This window comes from Suncus etruscus, chromosome 11 (assembly GCF_024139225.1).
Source record: "Suncus etruscus isolate mSunEtr1 chromosome 11, mSunEtr1.pri.cur, whole genome shotgun sequence".
Lineage (NCBI taxonomy): Eukaryota > Metazoa > Chordata > Mammalia > Eulipotyphla > Soricidae > Suncus > Suncus etruscus.
In genome coordinates, this window is record NC_064858.1 from 28,926,860 (window position 1) to 28,952,713 (window position 25,854).

A 25,854-nucleotide genomic window follows, 5' to 3' on the forward strand; every position below is an offset into this window, starting at 1 on the left:
GATGATGGTGTGGTATGCTGGAAGACTCATGGTTGAAACAGAGGAGCAGCAAGAATGCATCTGCTTGGAGCCTCTGTAAACCTGACAGAAGGTTTTCTTTTCTTTTCTTTGGTTTTTGGGCCACACCTGGTGATGCTCAGGGGTTACTCCTGGCTATGCACTCAGAAATCGCTCCTGGCTTGGGGGACCATATGGGATGCTCGGGATCGAACCCAGGTCCATCCTGGGTCAGCCACGTGCAAGGCAAACGCCATACCGCTGTGCTATCACTCCGGTCCCTGGGCATAGGTTTTCTACTTTTTGTTTTGTTTTTGGGGCACACTTGGCAGCGCTCAGGAGTTACTCCTGCCTCTATGCTCAGGAATTGCTCCTGGCAAGCTTGGGGAACCATATGGGATGCCAGGATTTGAACCACCGACCTTCTGCATGCAAGGCAAGTGCCTGACTCCATGCTATCTCTCGGCCCCTGGGCATAGGTTTTCTAAGGGAGCAGCTGTCACTGCACTAGAACAAGCTACAACATGTAAGAGAAGGGCAAAGAGGCCGAGGCGACAGAACAGCAGGGTGGGTGTTTGCTTTGCACGCAGCAGACCCTGATTTGATCTCTGGCATCCCATCTGGCCCCTAGAGCACAGCCAGTCGTGATTCCGAGGTTCAGAGTCAGGAGTAAACTCTGAGCACTGCAGGACATGGGCCAAAACACACCCTCCCTCATCCCCCACTTCCAAAAGAGAGAAGGGAAGAATGGATTGGTGAGCAGGGGGACAACAGATACCCCACCACTGGCTCTTACCTTAGGGGGCTGGGCCCTGTGCCTGCGGTCCACGGTTACATCCCCTCTCTGCAGCGGGGAGGATACCTCGGTCCTGTAAGCGCGCTGTGGGGAGTAGGCCTGGTAGGTGGCCAGGGAGCCATGGGAAGGCGAGGTGGGGACAGGATGCAGGGGCTGGTCGGCGAGGTTCACCATGGTGCCAGGACTGGTCAGGGTGCCATGCCGCGGGAGCGTGCCCTGCTTGTTGTAGAACTGTCGCTGCTGCCACTCGTACAGCTGCCACATGGTGTCATCACGCAGGGAACGCCGCTTGTCCTCCGGCTTGTCATGGGAGCAGGGCCCCGCACCGCAGATGCTCTCAGGCCTTGTCTTGCTGTTGCGGGGGAGAGTGCGGTATCCTTCAGGGCAGTGGGGTGCCGGCGGGCCCCGTCGGCTTGGCATGTTCCGTGGCAGCGTTTGGTAGGACACGACCCTGCAGGAAAAGGAAAAAAGATGCGGGCGATGAAGAGGGCTTCCCGATGGTACCCCAGCAGGTACCACTCACCACCCCATCATCGATGAGTTATGAATTCGAGCAGATGTTAATCGCTGCATGAAATCGGATTTAATGGATTTACGACATCAAGTCAACAGCTTCCATCATGCACTTGAACGAATGCTATTCATTCCACACAAGGTTCAGTTGCGTTTAAAGAAGGCCGTCTGCTTTACTGCTTTCAGAAACAAGAGTGTTCAAAATAGGATCAAGCTGTTCTTGTATCTTACTTGTTTAAACTTCTGGAATCTCACGCTCATATATCTCCTCCGGACAGTTTAAATTAAGATTTCTGTAAGTGGATCAAATACCGAGGTTTTGGAAGTGTTGGTCGAGCTCAAATTTTAATTATTTAAAAGACAAAATAATTAAATGTGACAAGGTTTCCGACAGAAAGCTATTAACTCCGACATTTTATATTCCTGCATAGAAATGAACATTGTTCCTCATAAATGGTGCCAACGTTTTGGGGGAAAAGGGAGGTCCCGGGAGATGGCTCTAAAGGCTGGAGTAAATGCTTTGTGTGTGGGAGTCTAAGGTTCGAACCCTGAGAATTAACCAAAGTGTCTAGCCACCAAGAAAAAATAAACCAAAAAGTCTTTTGGAGACTTTTTCTTCATTATCTTCCAGCTGGCACAGATACAGAGGTAAAATCTTTATTTAGTTCAATAAATGCAAACACAACCACTGAATAATAAGAACCACATAAGAACACAAGAAGTGGGGCCGGAGCAGTGGCACAGTAGGTAGGGTGTTTGCCTTGCATACGCTAACCTAGGATAGATGGTGGTTCGATCCCCCCATGTTCCATATAGTCCCCCAAGCCAGGGGCGATTTCTGAGTGCATAGCCAGGAGTAATACTTGAGCATTACCAGGTGTGGACCAAAAACCAAAAACCAAAAAAAGAAAACAAAAAACACAACACAGTAAGTACTCAACTTCCACTTCTACTGTTCTGGGATAAATTTATATCCCATATCAGATATAACCCAATGAAGCAAATGTGTGGTACAGGTGGACTGCCGATGCCCAGGGTCTGACCTTCTCTTTCAATACTGTGCTCAACACCTTTCTCATGCTCACATTCATGCTCTTTTCGCCATCATTCTCATTCTCACTGGTACATGCACACATTCTCACACGTGCATTTTACTACCTCCATCTGGGTATGAACATGTCCAAAATATCTGTGACCACAGGGACCACAGGAATATAAGACCTGGCATGCAAGTTACTGACCAAACTGTTCAGTATCTGGGAACTGTGAGGCAGTCATTTCTGCTCCAGGCAATCTTTAGTAACTGCAGAAATACTAACGTATTTTACTTTAGTAAAATGTCATAAAATGCATATAAAGATTTCATTTCGTGATCACATTTACTTTTTTTTTTTCTTTTTTTACTTTATCTTTATTTTTAGGTCAGCCCCAGCAGTGCTCAGGGGTTACTCCTGGCTTTACACTCAGAAAGTACTTCTGGTAGGCTAGGTGAAAAACCATATGGGATGCTGGGGATTGAACTCAGGTTGGCCGTGTGCAAGACCAATGCCCCACCTGCTGTGCTATTCCTCTGGATCTTTAAGGTTTATTCTTGATTCTTCACTTGGGACCACTCTTGGCACCCTAAGGGGTGCCAGAGATTGAACTGGGGTCTGCCACATGCAAGGAGACAGTCTTTGCAAGGACTCCCAAAGGAGTCCCAAAGGAGAAGGACTCACCTTTCAGTGTAAGGGTCCTCCATCTGTGTTTCCACCAGCTGTGGGAACAGCTAGAACTTAAGTTTTCTCCGTGAGAAAATAATAAAAGTTTACTCGTCTTTTGGTAGTGATGGGACTTGAACACAGGGCCTTACACATACAAACCAAATGTTCTACAACTGAGCTATATCTGCACACTTAGTTACCATTATTATTTTTGTTGTACCTGGAAGTATTTGAGTAAACATGAAAGGACCTCAAAGGCCTTACAGAGATATTTCTACCTATAAAATCCCAGGCTTGGTGGCTCCAGGGAGGTCTTGGAGCTACGCTGGGCCACCTCCCTAGGTACCTAATCAGCTCAGCTCCACAGATCCTCAAAGTCTGCATGAATGGCTGTGTGACACCCCATAATTTTAATACTGATTTCTCAACACAAATACACCAAATTAGGTATGAATTTATCATGGAAATCACATAAACTCAACAAACAAAAACCACAAAACAATGTTCAACAAGCCTAGCAGACCTTTAGACAATGACATAAAGACCCCATTGTGAGATATGACAATTTTCACAAACTTTCCTTTATTGAAGTTTTTTTCCACTATAATTCCATTATCATTTAGTTGTACCAAGCAATATCAAGTAAAATTATTCATATGTGCTAAGGGGAAGGCTTTGGTGAAGTTGGCAAACTGATGACAAGGGTGGAGGGGAGGTTACAGTGATAATAAAATTGGTGTTTGAATACTGAATGCCAGAAACAACTCTATCATGAACAACTCTGTAAACTATGGTGTCTAAAATAAATACATTTAATGAAAAAAAAATCCTATTCCTTACTCTGCAGTCAAAATACTTGGAATTTAGGTTGGAGCAATAATACATGGGTAGAGTCTACAGTGGGTAGGCCTTGCTTGTTGACAACCCAGGTTCTATTTCTTTCTTTCTTTCTTTCTTTTTTTTTTTAGCTGTCCCAGAGCTTGGCCCAAGAGTCTGGATGGGGCATCCAATGAGTCAGAGCCAGGCGTGGAGTTTGCTGTGGCACCGGAATAGACCCTGTGAGCCACTGCTGACCAACGGGGTATGAACAGTGTGGTAAGTTCTATTTCTAATACACCATAAGGTCTTGAGTTCCTTCAGGAGTAAGCTCTGAACACCACCAGCTGTGCTGCTCTACCAAAAATCCCAATAAAATCCCCCAAGCTCCCCAAAACACATAAAACAGGTTCTAAGACTATGTAAAAAAAAATTAAAATAAGCAAAGTGTGATTTACTTTGCTGTAAATAAAAGCTAAAGGAAAAAAGAGTTGCTAGAGAGATAGTTGTGGACAACCCAGGACAGACCTCGGTTCGATTCCCATATGGTCCCCCAGCCTGCCAGGAGCAACTTCTGAGCACAAAGCCAGTGGTAACACACACACACACACACACACACACACACATACACACACACACACACACACACACACGAACTGTACTCCTTCATAAGTCTTATGCCAGTGATAACACACACACACACACACACACACACACACACACACACACAAACTGTGCTCCTTCATAAGTCCTATGCCCTAATCACCAGCAGCTGCTTTGCCCAGTGCCAATCCAGGCACAACAATGGTTGCGGGGTACCCAGCATCTGTCCCATTACAAGGATACTTGACAGTTCTACTCACAGGGATGGGGTGTCCCTGCCTGACTCTGTATTGAACTCCCTTTCCTTCACTAGCATTTAGTAAGAAAGCCCAGTATAACAATTTACACAGTGAATTACACCACAAATTACCTCCATGCTTCTCTGCTACAACAAAAATGACGTGGCTATAAGATGCCATGCTACAGGCATTTTTAACGTTGAAACTCATGTAATTGTGTAGTTGCTATACCTCAATGATCTACATTGGATTCATCCAGTGAACTCAATGTTGGAAGAGAAAGACAGAAAAATCTCAGTCTAAAAGGACATCCTGAAGATGACTCAGGATGAGTGCCAGGCCTGTCTTCATCACACCACATCCACCCTGGGACTGAGAAGTGCTTGGGACTAACATTCATGCCCAAAGGCAGAAAGAAGTGAACTTTCAGACTGAACTGTGCACTTTTGTTTTGTTTTTGTTTTTTGTGCCACACCTGTTTGATGCTCAGGGGTTACTCCTGGCTAAGCACTCAGAAATTGCCCCTGGCTTGGGGGGACCATATGGGATGCCGGGGTATCAAACCATGGTCCTTCTTGGCTAGCGCTTGCTAGCGTCACCTCACAGGCCCCTGAACTGTGCACTTTTAACCTTTCTGATTGGGATTTTAGTTGTTACCTTAAAAATGTAAATGAGTTCTGAATTTTGTTGTTACCTTGAAAAGGTAAACAAGCTCGGGCTTTTCGGCACTAATTTTGTGCCAGAAAAACTTGGCTTATACACAAGTATATATGGTACTTTGGTAAGTATTTCCAGGGTCCAGAGAGATATAGTAAAGGGGTTAAGGCGCTTACTTTGCAGAGCCAAGACTAGCTTCTGAGCACAGCTAGGAGTACTCCCAGACACAGCTGTCTTCTCTTTCCTTGGCCCCCCCCAAAAAAAAAAAAGTGCTTCCAAACATTCTTCTAGGGACTGGAGAAAGAGTATAGTGGTAGGACACTTTTCTTATATGGGTTTAATCCTAGGTATCCCATACAGTCTCCTGAGCCTGCCATGAGTGATTCTTGAGTGCAAAGCAGGAGTAATCCCTGAATATTATTGAGTGTGACCCCAAACAGACAAAAGAACAAAACAAAACAAAAACCAAAAAGCAGCCCCAAATTATAAACAAAAACAAACATCCTTTTATTCTCCCTCATCTAGACCAGAACTACCACAGCCTCTTTCTCTTCTGGGCAATTAAGTCTTGTTTTTGGAATATCAAATATCACTTGTAATCCTCTGCTGTGAAAATAAGGTAACTTGAACACTGAGAGTGGGAAGATAAAGACTAAAAACATAGCACAGGGGAAGTATCTGCAGCAGAGGCCAGGCTGATTAAAGATGGAGGTGAGGGCATGCCACAGGCCTGTGACCTGCTCTCCCAGGAGAGAAGGCACCAGTCTGGAGGTCAGCACAGCTTCCGGAGAGAGGAGATGAGTCTGCAGTCAAGCACATCTAAGTAACCAACTAGCTTGTTCAACCATATCTTGAATATATCCCCTATCTCCTGTACCTCAATTATTTCAACACCTTTTGAACTTTCTTCAATTTGCTCTTCAGATTCTGTAGCCAGAGCAATCTTTCTAAAGATCTCTGGTATCTCATCCATCCTCAGAGCAGTTTGCCTTGCATTGGATCCTGGGCTCTGCTCTCCAAATCAAGATGGGCCCAACATCGTTCCCAACTCACACTGCATTTGTTGTCTCCACAAAAGTTCCCAGCCCACAAACTGCGTGGACTATCCGGGAAACTTGCCTTATAGCACTCTCTTCTGCCACCACTAAACTGGACACAACAGAGGGCAGCTGCTTACTTAAGTCTCCTTTTGACTGGATCGTTGCTGAGGGTTGTGCACTGTAGTTTGTCAGCATTTTACTTTCTGACCCCACAATGAGCCTCCAGGAGTTCCTAGACTAATCATGTGAAAGAAAGAGTCTGTGCTTGGATGGACAAATTTAACATAGAGCTAAACTGCAGGACAAGCTCAAAAGCTCAAAATGTGGTCGAAACCTTGGCATTAGTGATCCCTACGGTCTGGACATAGCACTGAACTGCAGTGGCTCAGAAGGAGCATAGAGAGAGAGGAGGAAGCAGAATGTTGGAGGAAGGCTGAATTCTCTCTTCTCAGACAAATTCAGTCTCTCCTTACAGCTACAACCAGGGAGGATGACTTCTTGTCATTAATGAAGACAGAACATGGGGTGATGGAAACAACGAGGCAAAACCCACATAAACTCACTGTGAAGAGATAGCCATAAAGTTGTACGAGTTTAAAACAATACAGGTTGATTTAAAAAAATTTTTTTTTTGGTTTTTGGGTTATACCCAGCAGCGCTCAAGGGATACTCCTGGATCTATGCTCAGAAATCACTCCTGGCAGGCTCAGGGGACCATATGGGACGCCAGGATTCAAACCACCATCCTTCTGCATGCAAGGCAAACACCCTACCTCTATGCTATCTCTCTGGCCCGATTTTTAATTTTAATTTTTTTTTTGGTTTTTCAGGCCACACTCGTTTGATGCTCAGGGGTTACTCCTGGCTAAGTGCTCAGAAATTGCCCCTGGCTTGGGGGGACCATATGGGACGCCGGGGATCGAACCATGGTCCTTCCTTGGCTACTGCTTGCAAGGCAGACACCTTCCCTCTCTAGGGCCACCTCACCGGCCCCTGGCCCCTGATTTTTAATTTAAAAAATGTTTTTGGCTTTGAGTTCACACCTGGTGGTGTTCAAGGTGTAGTTCTGTTCTCAGCAGTTACTCCTGTTGGTGTCCAGGGGGCATTTTGAGATACTGGGAATTAAATCTGGATTGGCCAGGTGCAAGGTAAGTAGCCAACTAGCTGTACCATCACTCTGGCCCTTAGGCTGATTTTTTAAAATTTCATCATTGCACACCCGAGACACACTGAAAGCTTTAACACAGTACACTGTTATTTGGATAATGAAAACACTTGAGGACAAAGGACCATGCCATTTATACCTAGTCTTTCAGTGAGCTGAGATCTCAGGTCACTTTCCACCCATGAGAAAAACTGAAGCTTCTGGCATACAACCACAAGACACTTACCCCCTGGTTTCTTCTTCGTGACCCCTGCCCTTCTGGATTTTAATCCACTGCTCCAACTGCTGCATTGAATTCGTTCTCTGTAGGATGCGATCTGCCTCTGTGTGTAACGGCCCTGAATTTGGATGGTTTCCGGCTTGAAGATCTGCCAAGCTAACATTGACTGTTTTGCTCTCAAAACTGTTCACATTGACGGGCCTGTAGGGTCCCGTCTGAGCTGGGCATGTGGCCCCGCTGCCATACTCAGACACCAGAGAATTCAACTTGACACTGTTGATTTTTGTTAGGGGCCTATCTTGACCGTCCTTCTGAAATCCGTATTTTTCAGCCTCTAGAGCCTTTTTTTCTTCATTTCTGCTCATTTCCTTGTTTTTCTGGTTGTTCTGAGCCTCTGGTTTAATAAGTACTCTGTGATTGGGAATATTATTGAGTTCCTTAGTTGATGCATTTTCAGATGTAACCTTGTCCACTCTGAAATCAGAGGAGGAAAGTCACAGTTAATCAGGTGAAATGATACACACTACTTCTGGGATTCAGTCTAGGAAAGACAGAAAAATTACCTTGGATCTGATCACAAACAAAAACCCCTCTCTCCAAAACCCCCAAGGAGTTCAGAGAGGCCAAGACTTCACAGATGCTTGTGCTGTGATGAAACTTTTAGCCCACCACCAGATGTGTCAACAAAAAACAAGGAAGAGATAGAGCATGATGTCCTGGAGGAGAGATGGGTGCCCCTACCACTAGGAACCCGGATCCCAGGGTCGTCGGCTCAGTGCTTGTATCAAAGAGACCTGTGGCCAGGACGACAATCACCTTTCAAGACAAGCATGTAATGGTCTGCAGAAATGGCCACTCCAGGAAATGATAGTTTGCGGCTATTAAAGTCCTGAGCCAAGAATGATGGGGTGGGTTAAGAGTTCTTGGAGGTGCCAGCCAGCAGCAGTTCTTCTCAACTGCCTGGCCCCCCAGCCTCAAAGTCTATAACCATCATCATGGCACTCTGGGACCAGGAACTGGTGTTCCATGCCCAGCTCCCCACTGGCTAACAGAGCATGTCTAGCCTGCTCAGCCGCCTCATTGCTCCCATTCCAGCTGCTCTATCTGGGCCTTTTTTTGGATGAGAATCAGCTTTCCTGAGACCAATCATTTTCAGGCTCTCAAACAATCAAGCCAAGTGTCTGAACCTATGCGGAGCTGCCAAGATCAGGCCATTCTAGGAGGCTAGCAGGAGCTGTCAACCTCTTGTGCTTTAATAGCCAATGATGCCCACAGCGGATCCTAACTAAAGGCATTCATGCAAATGCTAGTGGTACACACAGAAACAGCAGCCCATACATGCACAGCCAGACAGACAGGGGGAAACATGAACCGTGGAAATAAAAGCAAAAGGACACATGTTTGGTTTCCTTGGAGGATAGTGCCAAGTTACCCATATACTTAGGTCAGGTGTAAGCTATAGCTTCCAGGTTAGAAACAGGTTCAGCCCTGGGAAATATTTACTAAGATAGAATAGGGAGCGTCTTTCTTTTGAAAATAAGTCCGAGATGACTTACACCAAAAACATATTTATCCTTGTGGAAGCTGGGGTGGATGGTGCTTGTGGTTTTAACACTGAATATCAAATATACAAAAAAGATATTTTAAACCGAGTTATCTTTATCCTAGCTAAAGCTATTATTTTAAATTAGAAACACACTGCCTATTTTTTGCCTTTTCATATTTCCCAAAGACTTGTCGTTTAAGAAGAGTGATAAAATAAGGAGACACAGGCTGACTCCTCTCTAAATGGATTGAAACGGATCCGGAAATGTATATAAAGATAACATAAATAATGTAGAATGTGCAATTCAATTGAAAAATAAAAAAGGAGTGACATTTTAACTATTGCAAACATTACTTCAAAATATAGAAAATAAAATAAATAATGGGCCTGATGAGCTTAGAGATGGAAAATCTCCCTCTCATCTGGTGATAATTAGGTGATGACCACTGGCTCAGAATTTAGGAATTACTCCTGGCAGTGCTCAGGGGAACAAATGGAATGCTGGGGATGAACCAGGACTGGCCACATGCAAGGCTAACTCCCTACCTCACTATATTACTGCTTTGACTGTTTCTCTTAATTGTTTTGAAAGATCTTTTTGTTTTTTGCTTTGTTTTGGGGGCCATACCTGGTAATGTACAGGGATCACTCCTGGTGGGCTTGGGGAATCATATGAGGTACCAGGGATCAAACCCAGGTCACCCATGGGCTAGGCAAGCATCTTACCCACTGCACTATTGCTCAACCTAAAGAAAACTTTTTTTTTTTGGTTTTTGGGCCACACTCGGCGGTGCTCAGGGGTTACTCCTGGCTGTTGCTCAGAAATAGCTCCTGGCAGGCACGGGGGACCATATGGGACACCGGGATTCGAACCAACCACCTTAGGTCCTGGATCGGCTGCTTGCAAGGCAAACACCGCTGTGCTATCTCTCCGGGCCCTAAAGAAAACTTTTATTGTTGCTTTGGGTCACACCCAGTGGGGCTTAGGGGTTACTCCTAGTTCTGAGCTCAGAAATCACTCCTGGCAGGCTTGGGGGACCATATGGGATGCTGGGAATCAAATCTGGATTTGCCACATGCAAGGCAAACACCCTACCACTATGCTATCACTCCAGCCCCCTAAAAAAGATATTTTTAAATGTTATTAATGTCCCACACAGGAAGGAATCATGATATAGTAGCTCAGGTTAAATACTTTAAAAATTTTGGAGAAACTAGTTAAAAGCAATGTTTTATTTTTAGGTGGGATGTCACAATAAATTTTACTTTTCACCATTCTGGTCATCCGGAAGAGAACTCACTACTCTGAAACCAGGTAAACAAAATCTCCTTAGACTTTTAAATGATGTATGAGAACAATTAGGCACTTTCCATTTGAATGATCAAATCTAACAGGGTAAGACTAAAGTGCCAACAGCTAGAAGTGAACAGAAGACATGACTCTCTGCAAGATAATGGTGAATGACACCAGAGTGGGTGCAGAGGTGTGTTCCAGAATTCCTGGCTACCTAGTAGGGACTAACAAGTGTTCAAAGGCAATAGAAACAAACATCATGAGACATGGTCTTCAGTAGGAAACATGCCACTAAGACAGGGATAAAATGCGGAAGGATATACTCAGACAATGGTGGAAGAAAGTGGCCATTCTGGATGAGGAGGGGGATGCTGGAAAGGGGTAAAGTGCTATGTATAAAAACATATAAGTAACAGTATGTAATCCACAGTGTCTAAAAGAAAAAAGGTGCCTGCCATAGAGGCAGGTGGATAGGAGGGAGACAGGGAACACTGGTGAAAAGAAGTAGTCACTGGTAAAGGGCTTGGTGAATGAACACTGTATGCCGGAAACCCAATCATAAAGAACATTGTCAATCATGGTACCTCAGTAAAGAAGGAAAAACAAAACAAAAACAAAACCTGAACTTTTGGCTACCAAGTACAGCATACCAGCACCGGCTGAAAGTGATTATGGTCACCTAGTCACTTAATAGCTCGCCAGCAACCAAACCAGAAAATACATGGCTATCTTTATTATTTGAACTTAGAAATTATTGCTTTTTAGAATGGGAAACACATAGGTAAAGAAAATAAAAGGAAGTGGAAATTGTAAACAATAAAATTAGCTGGAAATAAAATATTTTAGTTATTGCATAAATTTGTGTTAGAAACTGATCCCTAAAAAAATGCTATCCTTAACTTAAAACTATTTTTTTTTTTTATTTTTGGGTCACACCCAGCAGTGCTCGGGGTTACTCCTGGCTCTACACTCAGAAATTGCTCCTGGCAGGCTCGGGGGATCATATGAGATGCCAGGATTCAAACCACCATCCTTCTGCATGCAAGGCAAATGCCCTACTTCCATGCTATCTCTCCGGCCCTAAAACTATTTATTTTTCGATATATATATCTATAGAAATATGTATATCTATATATTGGTTTTTGGGTCACACCCAGCAGCGCTCAGGGGTTATTCATGGCTCTGCTCTCAGACATCTCAGACATCACTCTTGGCAGGCTCGGGGGACCATATGGGATGCCAGGAATCAAACCATCGTCTGTCTTGGGTATGTAAGGCAAATACCCTTACTGCTGTGCTATCTCTCTGTCCCATTTAAATATATTTTTGGCAACACTTGGCAATACCAAAGGGGTTACACTTAGCTCTACTCAGGAATCAATCCTAGGATGCCAGGGATTGAACCTGGGTTGCCACATGCAAAACAAGCACCCTATTTCTGCTCTACTATTTCTCTGACCCTTAAAACAAAGATTTAAAGTAATTTTTTTCTACATATTACCATTGGTTCTTAGCACAAACCAACTCATTTTGATGTTTTTATTTTTTTCCCCTAGGTCATTTTCAAACATGAAATTTCAAAAGCAGAAGTGCTGTTTATTAACTTATAGCCAGAATATGTGTATGGTTGAACTTTTTTTGGGGGGGCTTTTATTTTGAACTTTTATTTTTGGGCCACACCCTTGGGGAACCAAATGGAGTGCTGAAAATTGAATCCAAGTCAGCCCTGTGCAAGGCAAGTGCTCTACCCACTGCACTATTTTCTCTGGGGCTCTGAGCTGCTTTTTTCTAAGACTAGGGTTCTAGATCTCTATATAAACAAATATTAAAATGATTCATATGTCAAAGCAGAGAAAAGTGTTAGAATAATTTTAACAGTACATATTTATATTATCAAGGAATCTTGAATACTGGAGTTTCAAAAGAAGGAAAAACTCTTCAAAAATAGATTTGGAAGTAATCAAAATACTTTCTGAAAACACTAATGATGAAACAAATAATCAGGAAATGCTGGAGAAATAGACATACCCATTTTGTTTTAATGCTATTCTTTAAACTTCAAACATTTATAATTTGTAATTTTTATTTTTAATTACAAATTGGAAATCTATAATTACAAATCACATCAATGAATGAATGAATTAATGAATAATGTGATTATTTGGTTTGTTTTGGGTCATACCTGGCGATGCTCAGGGGTTATTCCTGGCACTGTACTCAGGAATTATTCCTGGAAGTTCTTTGGGTACATGATGCTCTTTGGGTATATGATGTTGGGTATCGAATTTGGGTTGACCATGTGCAAGGCAAGTGCCCTACCTACTATACTATCATTCTGGCTCCTTACAACATAATTTTCAAAAGACAAAGACATATTAACTTTGTGATATCAATTCTCTTTTAAGACTTTGGACTTTAGGGGAAAAAAAAAGACTTAGAACTTTAAAGAACCAGTCTTCTGTAACTATAAGATAGCAATGGGAAGAAAAATTGTACTTACCTGAAGTTAAAGGTAATTCTGAAAGAAGAAAGAACATTCAGTGGGTTTGTTAGGATTCTGCATTCACCTCAGTACATTGACAGGTGAAGATGAAGAGAAAAGGTGGGAAGAGCATGCAGGTGGATTCTGACTAAGAGTGCACTGATTTAAACAGAACATGAACCCATCCTTGCTTTCTTTAGGAAAAATGATTTCATGTCCTGGCAAGTACAATTGTAGGTGCTATGGGAATGACACACTCTGAGGAAGGAGTGACACCATTTGCCCAGGAGCCTCTACCTTTTCACAGGTTCTGTCTGCACCAGGGCAGCGTCGAGCATGGCTTTCATCCACAGCTCCATTTCCTTCCCTGTGTCAGTGCAGAAATAATAGGTCCGCATGTTTGGGTGGGCTGCCTGATGGGAAATGACACGGTCACTTTGAATAAAGATATGGGATCTGCAAAAGAAAAAGAAACGTAAGTGCTCCTGAATAAATCAATCCTCACTCTTGAAATTCAAATAGAGCAACTTGTCTTCTTTGGGGTAATGGAAATAGAAGGCATAAAAAAATGACTCAAGCTTAGAAAACAGAGACACTAATTTCTGTTTTGTAAAATATTTAAATATTGAGGTCATACCCAGCAGTGCTAGAAGGATATATATTAGGGGGCATGTAGTGCCAGGCACTGAATTCAGGGTCAGCTCCTCAGTCCGAACGACTAATAGCGATAGGGACCAAGAATGGTGAGAAAGAAAGCAACTGTACCTTCCATTCACTGTGACTCCTATCTTATTTAAGGAAAGTACCTGGACTGATAAGCAAATAACTGTAAGATGACATCTAGCTATTAACCTAAAAAAGGCATTCCCCCATTTTCCTCTTTCCTAAAAAAGCTCTTTCTTTGATACTTAGAAGCTCATCTGGATCTTACTCCACCCTGCCCCACCTGGTTGAATTTTATACTGGGTTTAATAAAGAAAGAGCAGTCTGGCCTTCGGTATGGAGAGATGATGAAAAGCTACTGACTCCATGATTCTTTCCTGCTGGTTTGGTTTATCAATTCTTCATCTCTACCCTGTTTCTTCAGACCCACCCACTTGGGGGTAGAGATACAGTGCCTGGGTTGGTCTCAAAAACTGTGTGGATTTTATTTTACAACTGGCACTTGAACAGTGACCTAGAACCCAAGAAGACCCCAATGATGGTGAGTTATTTGACCCCCTGTTAGATAATCACCATGATGGCCTCTTTGACCTGGACTGAGTGTGCAGTGCCCATCACTGGAACATCAGTGCACATGGCCCCATTATGAATGGCTTCATGTTGCTCACATCTGGTTGCTTAGCTGCTCTACCACCCATGGTAGCAGAGGTCCCCTCAGGCAGGACAGAAGCAGGCAGTGAAGGGGAGAGAGCTAAGGACTCTGAGCAGCATCCCAGGCCGAGGCTCATCACCTTTCTTCTATCAAAGGTGCTTTGTGTGAGGACCTTTGCCTCCCAACCTGCAGCAGCTTATCGAGACCACTGGTGGGGCAGAAGCCAAAGAGAAAGCTCCACTTGAGGAGATCACAGCAGAAAGATGAGTGGGTCCCCCCACCCAGATTCTGGCTCAGTTACTGAAGGCCTTTCTGTCCCAGAAGACCTCAGTAGCATACCAGGGACCAGGCTTGACAAAGACAGACAGAACTGCGGAGGATTGTCACAGCAGAAACAAGGATGAAGTGGGGGAAAGAGCCAAAGATGAGCAAATAGAAACAACAACTATCTATCTGCATTATAGCACAGTGGCTAGGGTACTTTACTTGCCTTGCATGTGGTACACTCAGTTTCAATCCCCAACATCCTATTTGGTCCCTTGAGCCTGCCAGGGGTGATTCCTGAGTGCAGAGCCAGGAGTAATTCCTGAGCACTGCTGGGTGTGGTCCTTCCTCCAAAACCAACCCCACCCCCCAAGCAAGAAAGAAACAACAGCTTTATTAGCTCTTAATTTAGTGTGATGTAAAAGATGAACACTAATAGTATAATCAGGATCCTAAGTAAAATAAGATTCAAGGAGTAGATCTGAGCTACACACTTCCTCAAGACTGCTCTGTCTACAAGGCTTTCATTTAGTTTCTACAAATTTTTTTTCCTGAAAAATTTGGTTGAATGATTTCTATAATAAAATCAACAAAACTATAAGTACAAGTATTTACATAATAAACACATTTTCATTAAGTACAGAAGAGATATATTGCTATGTTAGTAATTGCAAAGAAGTGGGGCTGGAGAGATAGTACAGTGAGTAGGGCTCTTGCCTTGTATATAGCCACTTGGGTAGAATCCCCAGCATCCCATGTGGTCAGTCCCCTGAGCTCCGTCAGGAGTAAATCCTGAGTGCAGAGCCAGAAATAACCCCAGAGCATTTCTGGGTGTGGTCCCAAACCAAAAAACAAACATACAGATAAAACAATAGAAAAGAATGTCTCAATGTTCTTTCTCTGCATGTGGCAATAGATGGAGTGTGCCTCAAATTCCTGGTACCATACACATAAATCCAAAGCCTCTGAACAATGCTGGCTATATCTCCCCCCCCCCCCCCCCAATTCAACTGTTTCCAATCGTTAAAATGAGGTAAGGCGTTTGACTTGCGTATGGCCACTATCAGTTTGATCGCTGGATCTACCTATGGTCCCCCAAGACTACTAGGAATGATACATGAACAAGGAGCCAGGAGTAAGCCCTGAGCACAGATGGATGTGGTCCAACAATGTCTACTCCATCTTAAGTAAAAAAGAACAAAACCATTGTGAACCTACCATGAAAGGTCAGTCATTGGACTGTCCAATGGGGGATTTAGAACAATAACAATGCAAGGCTCACTGCTCACTGTCAGTGGAAGGACTTGGGCTTGGTGTAGAGGAGGCTCAGGTATAACCAAGACTTGGAGACTAACATGACCCTCCCACGTGCTACCACCCAAAGGGAAAACACATTTCCATAATGCCCATAGTGCATGTCTACTTACCATCGTGATAACAAGCAACAGCAACATCAGTAAGACTTTATAGTGAAAAGTGGCTCATAAATTCAGAGGACACACCACCATAAAAGAAAAAATTTGAAAGAGAAATTAGTTCTTGTGCTACAGCTAAACTACAGTCATATAAAAATGTTAAGAGAAAGTATACTCAACAGGCCTGATCACAGTTACTGATATTTGATTATTTTAGGGCACACTCAGTGATGCTCAGGTCTTACCTCTGGCTCTGCATTCAGGAGTCACTCCTGAGAGAGTTTGGAGGACCATATGGGGCACTAAGGGGTGAATCTGGGTAGGCTATATGCAAGGCAAAAGCCCTACCTACTCTGGGTCCTCATTTCAGCATTCTTTTAAAGAAGATTTAAGAGCCTAATTTGTCAAGCTGACAAACAGAGAACACTTTAACCAATGGTCAAGTTAATAGCATTATCATCACACAGGAACTTCAAAACTTGATGCTTTCAGTTACCACTATTGACCTTTACTCTAATAATCTCAGAATATGGTCTGAGAGAATATGGTCTGAATACAGAGCCAGCAGTGATCCCAGGGTGTGCCCCAAGTTCCCCATTTGTGACCCCCTTCCCAATTGCTCAACATCAATATTCTTCCCCAAGTATCAGAAGTTCATAATCAGAACGTCATTGCAAATATTCTGTAAGATTATAAATATACACATAAGGTGTCTATAGTATTCTTTCCCTGAATTTATTCAGAGAAAACCTAAACACTGGCTGGAGATGCGGTTTTGACAACTGGACTGCAAGCCTTGCATGTGGCCTGCATCTTATGGCTCCTGAAGCACTTATGGGGAGGAGCCACCAAGAACCAACAGGCGTCGCCTGAAAACAAACAAACAAACAAAAAAAAAACACCCCCCCCACAAATAACAAAAAAGAAAAATTCAAAAAGATGATAACTTTGAAAGGATGTCCCGTGTGACCACAACATTCACAGCTATGTATGCCAATTCTTAGCATTCTGACATTTTGCTTTTACTAGAACCATATGAAAATATAGAACTGGAAACACTTAGCCTCTTCTAACAGTCCAGTTTTCCCAATGAGAGGGGCATTCTCCAACATACTGCCATTCATCAGACATTTAAAAAAAGCCAAATGACTGCAAATGAAATATTTCTTTTATAATAATCTACAGGTTGACACTCATTTTTTTTTTTTTTGTTTTTTCGGCCACACCCGTTTGATGCTCAGGGATTACTCCTGGCTAAGTGCTCAGAAATTGCCCCTGGCTTGGGAGGACCATATGGGACGCCGTCCAACCGTGGTCCTTCCTTGGCTAGTACTTGCAAGGCAGACACCTTACCTCTAGCACCACCTCACCGGCCCAGACATTCATTTTTTAATCAATATAAAAAATATGACAATAATTCAAGATAATTACAACGAATCGTTTCCTTACCTTAAAAGCGTATTTGCGATTAATGTGATCCTCGGAGGAAAGCACAGCAATCTGAAAACTGGGTAGCAGGATGCTTCCCAAGATACCTTCTTCTTTTTCATCTAAGAAATAATTTGAAACTTGATTAGAATATGAAATTCTCAAGAAAAGTAAAAGGCAAATCCTCAAAACATAATTTGACCAAATGAAAAGTTTTATATTTAAAAAAACTATATACACAATGGAATATTATGCAGCTGTCAGAAGAGATGAAGTCATGAAATTTTCCTATACATGGATGTACACGGAATCTATTATGCTGAGTGAAATAAGTCAGAGAGAGAGAAAAACGCAGAATGGTCTCACTCATCTATAGGTTTTAAGAAAAATGAAAGACATTCTTGCAATAATAATTTTCAGACACAAAAGAGAAAAGAGCTGGAAGTTCCAGCTCACCTCAGGAAGCTCACCACAAAGAGTGATGAGTTTAGGTAGAGAAATAACTACATTTTCAACTGTCCTAATAATGTGAATGTATGAGGAAAATGGAGAGCCTGTCTAGAGTACAGGCGGGGGTCGGGTGGGGAGGAGGGAGACTTGGGACATTGGTGATGGGAATGTTGCACTGGTGATGGGTGGTGTTCTTTACATGACTGAAACCCAAACACAATCATGTATGTAATCAAGGTGTTTAAATAAAAAAAAAACAAAAAACTAAGTGAACTCAAGTATTGCTTAGGCAGTACTTCCCCCCTCCCGCCCTCGACTCTGTTTTTTGGTATGTGGGCTACATCTCAACTGTGTTTAGGGCTTCTGGTTCTGTACTCAGGAATCACTCCTCACAGGCTTGGGGGAACCGTATGGGTGCCAGGGATCAAACCTGTCTGCCACATAAAAAGCAAATGTCCTACCCACTGTACTATCTCTCCACTCCGACCAGTTCCTTGTTTTAAGGGAAAATAATACTAAATACTAAATAGCTCAAATTACATGCACTTATTTACATTAAAAAATAGAAACAGTGATTTATAGTGTAGTTAAACTAATATTTCAGGAATACAGTCTCTTTGTACCATACCAAATATAAAAATATACCAGTTTCCTTATTCATTACTGTTAGACACTTGGGTTGTTTCCAGATCTTGGAAACTGTGACAAGCTGCAATGGATACAAGAATGCAAATATCTTTTTGAATGAATGCGTTTGTGTTCTTAGGGTAGGTGCCAAGAAGTGGAACTGTTAGGTCCTATGGAAGCTCTATTTTAAGTCCAGGACAACAATCGCATGGAAAGTGAATGAAGCTCTTTGTCACCACATCCTTACCAGCATTAGTTGTTCACCGTATTTTGGATACAGGCCACTGTCACTGGTACCACATGATATTTCACCCTCACTTTGATTTGCATGTCTCTGATGATACGTACAGGGGTCCTCAAACTTTTTAAACAGGGGGCCAGTTCACTGTCCCTCAGATCATTGGAGGGTCTGACTATAGTAAAAACAAAACTTATAAACGAATTCTTATGCACACTGCATATATCTTATTTTGCAATGAAGAAACAAAACAGATACAAGTACAATATGTGGCCCGCGGGCCATAGTTTGAGGACCACTGCGAGAAACACATTTTTTGTGCACTTACTGGATATCTGTAAAAAAGTTAGTTTCTCTTCCCCTTTATTATTGGGATTGTGACCTTTTTTTTCTTGTTTGTTTTAAGTTTTGTGAGTGATATCATCTCTCTTTGTCACAGGTGTGGGAGTCTTTTATTCCATTTATTATGGTATAATTTCAATTACCATTTCTCACATGGTGTAGAACTTCTTTGATTGAATCACATTAGCTTCTTTTTGCTCCAGTTTTTCCTTAGCCAACTGACCTGTTAGCACTGAAGATGTATCTGGAGCAGCTATCATAGTGTTTCCTCAATATATTTCAATAATTCAGGTCTAATATTGTAATAATCTTCTAGTCCAACCTAAATACATTTTTGTGTATGGTGTGAAATAGGGGTTCAAATTCATTTCTGGGGTATGTGCAGGCAACCAGTTTTCCTGGTATCATTTATTATTATTATTGTTATTTTTGTTTTTGTTTTGGGGCCAGACCTGATGAAGCTCAGGGGTTACTCTTGGCTATGTGCTCAGAAATCACTCCTGGCATGGGGGACCATATGGGATGCTAGGGATTGAACTGCGGTCTGTCCTAGGTCAGCATGTGCAAGGCAAATGCCTTACTGCTTGTGCCACCGCTCCAGACCATGTTATTAATATAAATCACTTTAAAGACCATGTATCATATAGTTGACATAGTTAATCCATAACACATTTGCTTCCAGGTAAATGGGAACACAATTATTAAACAAAAGAAATAAAGAAAAGAAATAAAAGTACAGTCACAGGAAAATTTATGAAAATTATTGAATCTTGTAATGAGATCATTAAGTCAATGTCTTAAGGTTTAATAAGTTCTTGTTGCTAGTTGATCATCTTATTACTTCTTTTGTTTTTGAACATTAGTGGCTTCAGATACACATTGGGGTCTAAATTGGCATGTTCCTATGGGGATGATTAATAAACACTGGAGGTATTATTCTTCTGGAAGTGTGAGAGGGTGGGGAGAGAGTGTCCTGGTAAAGTCAGCCCAGATACAAGCATACTGGCATAACTGGTCAGATTGCTGTCTCTGCAGAGAGCTTCAGAGGAGTGGTAAAGTAGAGCCATTAGTGAAATGGCAATTGTAGGTGATGGGTGGAACAGGCTTCAGCAGGTCAGGGACTTGGCTGCCCCTGCTCCACCTTGAGGTTGCCAGCATTCAGCTGCATGGCCAGTGTAGTCATAATTTTTCATGGCTTGGTTCACATTTCTTTTGAGAACAAAGTAAGCCTATAGAGTTGATTGAATGTAGACATGGAGTTTGTGGGCATGTTTTCAGATGCCAGAATTATGAAAAGGGGGCAATAGGAAGGTGCCCACACTATGAAAAAGTCCTGGTGATCTGAACCCAAATATCAGCATATCTGAAGTTTTAATCAGGGAGCTGCAGAGAACTGGTGAAGCAAGGTTATTGGTGAAGCAGAGGTTGTAGGTGATTGCGGCAGCAGGAGTGGTTTTGGCAGGGTGGGAACTTGGCCCACTCTCTACTCCTGAGATGCCAACTTTCAGCTGCATGGCTGCCTGCACCATTTATTTTATTTATTTATTTATTTATTTATTTATTTATTTATTTATTTATTTATTTATTTTATTTTTTGGGCTATAACTGGTGAATGATCAAGGATTACTCCTGCTCTCAGGGATCATTCTTGGTGCACTCAGGGGACCATACAGGATGCCAGGGATCATATACAGGTTGGCCACATGCAAGGCAAGCCAGAGGATCTCTCTGACCCCTGGTACCATGTATTGGACTTTCCTTGCTCTAATTCACACCTCTAGATCTTTTATCAAAATGAACTTTCGAAGGGGTTGGAGAGATAAGAGAGTGGGTAAGGTGAGTGCCTTGTGCAGAGTAAATCTGGGTTGAATTTCTGGTACCCCATAGAGTCTCCTGAGACCTGCCTTGAGTTATTCTTAAGTGCAGAACCAGGAATAAGCCCTGAGCACTAAGGGTAAAGTGTCTGTCTTGCAAGCGCTAGCCAAGGAAGGACTACGGTTCGATCCCCTGGTGTCCCATATGGTCCCCACAAGCCAGAGGCAATTTCTGAGCACTTAGCCAGGAGTAACCGGAGCATAAAACGGGTGTGGCCCGAAAAACCAAAAAAAAAAAAAAAAAATCCCTGAGCACTGCTGGATGCAGTCCCAGAACAAAAATAAAATAAAAATTAACAGTCCATATACCTGACAACTCTCAGTTCTTTTTTTTTCAGAGTCTGCCTTTATTCTCATCCCAACTATTTTTGGTCATAGCATTATTTATAGTCAGGGAAAAACTTACCTCTCATTTTTTCCTCTGGAATGGTTCTGGTTATTCAGGGAGTCATATTTTTTAAATTAAAAACTTTTTATTACTTGATTTGTGCACCATGGTTATTTAAATAAATAAATAATAATTGTTCATAATAGTTGTTCTTGGCATTCAATGTTCAAACACCAAGTAATGTTCCTTTCATCATTGTCCTCTATTTCCAACCCACTCCTCTTGACAGGCAGAAAATAATTTATGTTGTTGTTACAACTAAATGGTAATGGCATTCTTGAAGAGAATAGAAATTTGTGAAATTGTTTTATCTTACAATGAGGCCAGTAAGTCATTGAAGGTTTACTAAGCTATTTGCTGCTAGTTGAGCGTTCTGTATTGTTTTTGTTGAGCTTAGGTGGATTCTAGGCTACTTTTCCAACTAATTTGTTGTGTTCCGACTAGGGAATTACAAAATTTGGAGGTATCTTGGGGCTGGAGAGATAGCATGGAGGTAAGGCATTTGCCTTGCATGCAGAAGGATGGTGGTTTGAATGCTGGCATCCCATATGGTCCCCCGAGCCTGCCAGGAGTGACTTGAGGGCAGAGCCAGAAGTGACCCCTGAGAGCTTGCCCACCTCCCAAAAGAGAGAAAATTTGGAGGTGTCTTAAGATTTTTAATGATTACCACAGAATATGATGTTTGAGATATATAGTCTTTAATTTATAGAGGAAAATTCTTTCAATTCCTTTTTTGAGTTTCTATCAGACAAGGCTATTGAATCTTGCTAAATGCGTTCTCTGTGGTTACTGACATGACCGTATAAATTTTTATCTCTCATCATATTAATATGGTATATTTCATTAGCTGACTTGCATATACATAAAATCATGCCTGCACCACTGAAGTTAAAACCACTTAATCATGTATGCATGATCATTTTAATATATTATTGAATTTAGTTTGCTAAGATTTTGCTGAAGAACTTTGCATCTATGTTCAACTGGGACACTGGCTTTAATTTTCTATTTTAGTAATTTGGTCTCCTAGAAACTATTTGGGAGAATTCCTATTCCTCCCACTTTCTTGAGGAGCCAGAGATAGGAGTAGGTATTTAAGAATTGGAAGAATTCACTAGTGAATCCATCTGGGCCTGGCATTTTGCTTTTGGGGAGACTTTAGATTACTGTTTCAGCTTTCAGTAGTCATCTGTAATTATTCTGTTCAGGTGTATTATTTCCTCCTGATTCAGTCTTGGTAGGACACAAGCTTAAAATTTTTCTGATTTCTTTTAGACTCTACAAATATAATGGCCTATTAATCTGTTCTCAGTAATATAGAATACTGTGAATATTTGTGGTACTTCATGTAATTTCTCTCCTTTCATTTCTGACCCATTTTTTAGAGTCTCTTTACTTTTGTGAGAATAACTTAGAGTCCTTCCTTCCTTCCTTCCTTCCTTCCTTCCTTCCTTCCTTCCTTCCTTCCTTCCTTCCTTCCTTCCTTCCTTCCTTCCTTCCTTCCTTCCTTCCTTCCTTCCTTCCTTCCTCCCTCCCTCCCTCCCTCCCTCCCTCCCTCCCTCCCTTCCTTCCTTCCTTCCTTCCTCCTTCCCTCCCTCCCTCCTTTCCTTTTCTTTCCTTCCTTTTTTCTTTCTTTTTCTCTCCTCTCTTCTCCTTTCCTTTCTTCCCTCCATCTTCTCTTCCCTCTCTCCCTTCTTTCTTTTTTTAACAATTTAGGGCCTGGAGAGATAGCACAGCGGCGTTTGCCTTGCAAGCAGCCGATCCAGGACCAAACGTGGTTGGTTCAAATCCTGGTGTCCCATATGGTCCCCCGTGCCTGCCAGGAGCTATTTCTGAGCAGACAGCCAGGAGTGTGGCCCTAAAACCAACCGCCCCCCCCAAAAATTATATTTATTTTATGCCACCTGCATTCCTATGCTCAGCGCAGCACTACTTCCAATAGCCTAATCTGGAAACAACACAGGTGCCCGACAACAAATGAGAGGCTAAAGAAACTGTGGTCCATCTACACAATAAAATACTATGCAGCAATTAGGAAAAATGAAGTCATAAAATTTGATTATACATGGATGGACATGGAGACTATTATTCTGAGTCAAATGAGCCAGAGTGAAAGGGACAGACATAGAATAATCTCATTCATTTGTGGGATATAAGAAAAACAAGAGACAGTATGGTAATAATGCCCAGAAACAATAGAGACAAAGGCCAGGAGGTCCAACCCAGGGTAGAAAGCTTGCCACAAATAGTGGTGAGTGTAGCTAGAGTAGAGAAGGGTCTACTAGGGTAATGATAGTTGGAATTGATCACCCTGGACAAGAACTAGGCACTGAAAGTGGAGAAAGTTATAGGCAAGGCACCCCATCATTAACAATAGTGCTATCCACAGTGTCAGAAAGGGGGGAGAGAGATAGAGACAGACATAAGCAATTTGCCTGCCCTAGAGCAAGTCAGGGGCAGGGGTGTGGAGTGTGGCAAGGAAAAAGGAGACATCAGTGACAGGAAAGGTGCACTGGTAAAAAATGGTGTACACTGTATGATTGAAACCCAACAACGAACAATTTTGTAACCACAGTGCTTAAATAAAACAATAAAAATATATTTATTTTAAGTATTTTTATTCTTTATTTTTTCTTTTTGTTTTTCTGGGGCACACTGGCAGCACTTAGGGGTTATTCCTGGCTCTGTGCTCAAAAATCGCTCCTGGCAGGCTCAGGGAACCATATGGGATGTTGGGAGTTGAACCTAGGTCCATCCTGGGTCTGCTGTGTGCAAGGCAAACTCCCTATCACCATGCTATCTCTGCGGCCCTACATACTTTTATTCTTTAATATTATTTAAAAAATATTTTTGGGCCACACCCCAAAGTGCTCATGAATTACTCCTGGCTCCACACTCAGACCTGCTCCTGGCAGTGTTTGTGGAACTATATATGATGCCTAGGATTGAATCTGGTTGGGTTAGTCACAAACAAATCAAGTGCCTTACTACTGTACTATTACTCTGACCCCATATATGACTCATTTCTATGTCTTACCACCTCCTAACCTCCTAAGATGTCAAAAGAACAAACTTCTCACTGCCACATCAATCTATGCAATAACTAATTGGCCCGTGCTTTCTTTTTTTCCCCTTCATAATCCATTTTGAAAGAATTTTGGAAGAATCATAATACATGGTAGTACTCAGGGCTTACTGCAGGCTGTTCTCAGGGAATCAAAGCAATTACCCTGGGCTGAATCAGTGGTGCAAGCGATAAGTCCTCTGCCTAACCACCATTAGCCTAGGAGAGATCGCAGTTAGATCCCTGGCATCCCATGTGGTCCCCCAAGCCAGGAGTGATTTCTGAGTGTATAGCCAGGAGTAACCTTTGAGCATCACTGGGTGTAGACCCCCCACTCCCCAAAAAAGCAATTGTCCTGCCCACTGTATTATTTCTCTGGTCTCTAGATCTTACTATTTAAAGTATTTTCCCAGTGTGGCTTGGGTTGTTGTGACTTCAGGTAGAAAAGGGAACTTGACCCATTCTAAGAAAGTCCCAGATTTCAGATGGGAACAGTCAACTTAAGAAGAAGCAACAGTTGGGGCCGGGCGGTGGCGCTAAAGGTAAGGTGCCTGCCTTGCCTGCACTATCCTTGGACGGACCGCGGTTCGATCCCCCGGTGTCCCATATGGTCCCCCAAGCCAGGAGTAACCCCTGAGCGTTACTGGGTGTGGCCCAAAACCCAAAAAAAAAAAAAAAAAAAAAAGAAGAAGCAACAGCATCTTGCTGTTTCTCTGCCAGCAAGATAGTAGGTGTGGGGGGCAGAATCTCTTCTAGTGGCAGTGGTGGCTGGGGGAATTAATATGAAATGTGGGGATAAGACAGACTCTGCTGGGCCCCTTAAACTCAGCAGACATTTTGGGGCCTCCCCCAGTTTGCTTCAACCTGAGAACTTTGATCATCTCTGGCATTCATCCCCTGACGGCATGCCTCGGCTGAGATGAGTCTTTCCGGGCAGGAGTTGCAGATAAAGCTGACTGCTGGGCCCCTTAGGCTCGGCAGACATTTTGGGGCTTCCCCCAGCTTGCTTCAATCTGGGAACTTTGATCTTCTCCGGCATTAATCCCCTGAGGGCATGCCTCGGCTGAGGTGTGTCTTTCCAGCCAGAGTTGTGGATAAGACAGACTCTGCTGGGCCTCTTAAGCTTGGCAGACATTTTGGGGCTTCCCCCAGCTTGCTTCAATCTGGGAACTTTGATTTTCTCTGGCATTCATCCCTTGACTGCTTGCCTTGGCTGAGGTGAGTCTTTCCGGGCCGGAGTTGCGGATAAAGCTGACTCTGCTGGCCCCCTTAAGGGGTCGAAGCAGAGGAGCGGCTGTGCACTCCACCTAGCCAATGAATACCACCACAACACGTAGAAAAACCCACAGCATAAGCGTGACAATGGGGAAACTACACA

General features: G+C 42.8%; 1 protein-coding gene across 6 annotated transcripts in view; it reads right to left on the bottom strand.

Moving 5' to 3' along the window:
• Positions 1-25,854, bottom strand: part of PLEKHA5 (pleckstrin homology domain containing A5) — a 249,854-nt gene that overhangs the window by 70,134 nt on the left and 153,866 nt on the right. For 3 of the 6 annotated variants that reach the window (XM_049783774.1, XM_049783772.1, XM_049783771.1), the window contains exons 8-12: positions 17,515-17,615; positions 13,369-13,484; positions 13,090-13,107; positions 7,756-8,223; positions 794-1,244 (exon numbers count right to left, since the gene is read on the bottom strand). In XM_049783774.1, the coding sequence (XP_049639731.1) occupies positions 794-1,244; positions 7,756-8,223; positions 13,090-13,107; positions 13,369-13,484; positions 17,515-17,615 (1,154 nt within the window). The remainder of the gene's footprint in view (positions 1-793; positions 1,245-7,755; positions 8,224-13,089; positions 13,108-13,368; positions 13,485-17,514; positions 17,616-25,854) is intronic. The other 3 variants (XM_049783776.1, XM_049783775.1, XM_049783773.1) reach the window with 1 other exon arrangement.